General features: G+C 46.2%; 1 protein-coding gene across 1 annotated transcript in view; it reads left to right on the forward strand.

Moving 5' to 3' along the window:
* The window catches only part of LOC103209849 (melanoma-associated antigen B16-like), a 16,206-nt gene that overhangs the window by 2,674 nt on the left and 9,813 nt on the right, over window positions 1-3,719 (forward strand). The window contains exons 2-3 of the mRNA XM_042782943.1: window positions 2,915-2,970; window positions 3,082-3,713. Coding sequence (XP_042638877.1) covers window positions 2,915-2,970; window positions 3,082-3,713 — 688 coding nt within the window. The remainder of the gene's footprint in view (window positions 1-2,914; window positions 2,971-3,081; window positions 3,714-3,719) is intronic.

The following is a 3,719-nucleotide window of genomic DNA, read 5'->3' on the forward strand; positions in this document are numbered from 1 at the left end:
CCCTGGGAGATACCAGGAATTGGATGGCCAGATCTCGGGAGGACATTTATACCTTGGGGCCTATAGGAGGTGAGGGCTTATGGGGTGGTCTCTGTTCAGTGGAGGGAGAAGTCCCAGGCCCTGATAGGTATCAAGGTAAGACAATGAATAGGACTGAAGGTTCCACAGTCCTAGAATAGAGGGGAGACACAAATTCTTGTGATGTTTCTGTTTTCTACTCTGGTAAGCCCTGAACTGGGAGCTGTGGTAGCATAGTGCCTAAGGCACTTGACTGCTAACCAGAAGGCTGGCGGTTCAAACCCACCAGCCACTCCTCAGAAGGAAGGGTGGACAATCTACTTCTGTAGTGATACTGCCTCAGAAACCCAAGGAGGGGTCGCTATGAGTCAGGTCCAACTTGACGGCACATGACAACAACAACAAGCCTTTAACTGCTCTGTCTGCTGAGGCACTCCATTGCTTCTACATTGAGAGTCTGGAAAAAGCGCCAGCCCTGGTTGAGGAGATATTTACCAGGTCTGCAAAGTGGGGAGCCCCAAGACATGATTTAAGGATCCTGATTTAGGTGTGCAAGTATCCCCCACCCTAAGAGTCTTGCTCTGCCCTGAGATTCTCCAAGCAAGGATATCAAGTTCAGATGACCTCTCTCTTCTTCCCTGGGGTCTCAGGGAAGGCAAGGCTTTACTCTAAGTAGGTCACATCAGGTCAACATGAGGAGAACTCCAAAACACATTCAAGACTCATTTTAAGAACTCTGAGCTAGGTCTGAGGGGATCACTCACCCTCAAATATGTGATCCCAAAGACCACTAGGAGCAAAAGAGCTTGGAGTGGATGAAATGGATGACCCCTCCCTTCTTCACAGTTCTTACAGACCTCATTGTGAGTGTGTAACATTAGGAAAGCTGATGGAGGAGGCCCAAACCATACGATAGATCAAGGTAACACATTGAGTTGGGCCATCTGTCACAGAACTTTAGGAGTAACACAGAGTTCTGCTCTGCTCTCAGCACTTTGTCTTGGTGGGCTCAGGTCAGGGAAGACTTTTGTCTGAGTAGTGTGAAGTCAGAAGGAGTGATCCTAGGTCCTGCCTGTAGTCAAGGTAAGTAATATGAGTTAGAATAAGGTGATCACCACCCTGGAAAATTCTAGTTCCTCAAACCAGTTGCAATCCAAACAGATCTTGAGCAGAGATGGCTAGATAAGATGCCCTTTCCCTCCTCCAACATGGTCACATGGAGTTCAGCCTTACTGTTACTGGGCAACCCCAAGTCAGGAGAAGGTCTCAGGAACCACCAGAAATAATAGAAATAGAGCTGGGATCTCACAAACCAGAACAAAATGGGCCAAACAGACTAGAGGCTGCCCCTACCATCATCCCAGCATAACCTGGACAGACTTATCAGACTGATGTCACTTGTCACATGTAAATCATGTGCCTGAGTAAGAAGTTGGCCTTGTTTTGAGGAGATATTCCTCAAGGTAACAAAGGGTGGATTCCTATCCTCTGAAGGAGTCCGGGTAAAGATCTTGAATGAGGAATGATGGGATCACCTACTTCAAAGCAAAGAGGATGTGACAGATTAGAATACCAACCTTGATGTCAGCCCTGAAAGGCCCTAAGCAGGGGATACCAGAAATAGTGCCCACTCTATTCTGTTTCAGGAGTCTAAGGGGGTGATAGCCTTAGTCTGGGGGTGGAGATTATGTTAGTAGAATGTGGAGTCTCAAGCCCTCCTAAGTATCAGGATAACACACTGAGTACGGACTAGGGAGCCTGCAACTCAAGAAAAATGGGGACACAGAAATTCATGCCCTGCCCCTGTTATTGGCTCTGGCTAGCAATTGGCAGGGAGTAAGGATGAGGAGTCCATTCACTTCTTGCTCAGGGATGTCCTAGTGGTGAAGACTTTTGTCTGAGAAGGTGATATCAGGTCAGCAGAAGAAGTCCTAAGTCTGTTAGGAATCAAGGTAAGGAGCCTGAGTGGAATCTGAGTGTACCAGCTATCCCAGAACAGATGGGCCACAAATCTAACCCCTGCTGTCAACCCTGGTGACTCTTGGTGGCGGGTCACTGGATAAAGTTCCTGTTCATTTTCCCCTATGATTTCTAAGGGAGTTGAGGTCTTGATCTGAAAGGAGTAGCTTCAGGTCATCAGAGGCAAAAGCAGTAAGGATAAGAGAAATGCATGAGAACAGAAGGGAACATCCAAACTAAAAGCAAGGTAGCTACAGTGAGTATTATACCACCTGCCCTACTATGAACCATGGAAATCCTTGAGCTGAATTGGATGACTGTACTCACAGAAATCTTCTCATTTACTCCTTCATGTTATTATGGGGAAAAATAATTCTGGTAGCTTAGTGACTAACACATTCTGCTGCTAAACAAAAGACTGGTGGTACAAACCTACTAGCTGCCCCATGGGAAAAAGATGAGGCAGTTAGCTTGCATAAGGATTTACAACCTTGGAAATTCCTGGAGCAATTCTGTTCTCTCCTCTAGGGTCGCTATGAGTTGTAATCAACTCAATGGCAGTGGCTTCTATGAATGAGGCTGACTAAGAGGGCAGAAGACCTGTGAGACACTAGAGCACTATCCCTCAAGAGGAGTCAGACAGAGATAGCTTTTGTCAAAACTTCCACATTATAATTTGTTATCTTAGTTGGTCTACATCTTCCCTCTCTCCGCTAGGCTGTGGGCTTTCTTTCCCACCCTCTTGTCCCAAATCTTGTTTTTTGGCCACCCAGAGAAGGTAGTCATCATGTCTGGTGAAAAGAAGTTTCCCCGCTTCTCTCTTGAGCAATACCTTCCTTCCTTCAGTCAGGACCAGGAACTGGATGATACAGTGTTCCTCGAGATTATTTCTGTTCTGAGACGATTTCTGTTCCTAACCCTCTTCTCTGATCCCCAGCTCTGAGGAGGAGGATGCTACTGTAGAAACAGCCAGTACTATTCTTGTTCCTCAGAGTGAGTATGACTCTTCCACTGCTAAGGCAGCCACCTCAGAGATCATATTGGATGAAGATCATAGTAGCCAAGAAAATGGGGCTACCTCAAGTGCCTCACAGTTTCCATGAGATATTGAATGTTTTGATGAGAAGGTGTATGTGTTGGTGGATTTTCTGCTGTTCAGGTATCAAAGGAAGGAGCTGATCACAAAAGCTGACATGCTGAAGATGGTCATCCAAGAATATGAAGACCACTTCCCAGAGATCTTCCAGAGAGTGTCTAAACTCATAGACTTGATATTTGGCCTTGAAATGAAGGAAGTCGACCCCATCAGCCATGGCTATACCCCGTTCATTGAACTTGGCCTCACCTATGATGGGGTGCTGAGTAAAACAAAGGGTGTGCCCAAGACTGGCCTCCTGATTGTTATGTTAGGTGTGATCTTCCTGAATAACAACTACACCATTGTGGAGGAAATTTGGTATGTTCTCAATGCGTTGGAAATACGTCCTGGGGAGCTGCATTCATATTTTGGATGTCCCAAGAAGCTCATCACGGAAGAGTTTGTGCAGGAAAGATACCTAGAGTATCATTCGTGGGCTAACAGCAATCCTGCATGTTATGAATTTGTGTGGGGTCCAAGGATCCATGCTGAAATCATGAAGATGAAGCTCCTGGAGTTTTGGTCCAGAGTCCATGGTGCTGAGTGGCATTTTTTCCCATCTCGATATGAGGAGGCCTTAAAAGATGAAGAAGAAAGAGCCCAG

Source organism: Orycteropus afer, unplaced genomic scaffold (genome assembly GCF_000298275.1).
Source record: "Orycteropus afer afer isolate SDZICR_OR568_19922 unplaced genomic scaffold, OryAfe1.0 scaffold00537, whole genome shotgun sequence".
Lineage (NCBI taxonomy): Eukaryota > Metazoa > Chordata > Mammalia > Tubulidentata > Orycteropodidae > Orycteropus > Orycteropus afer.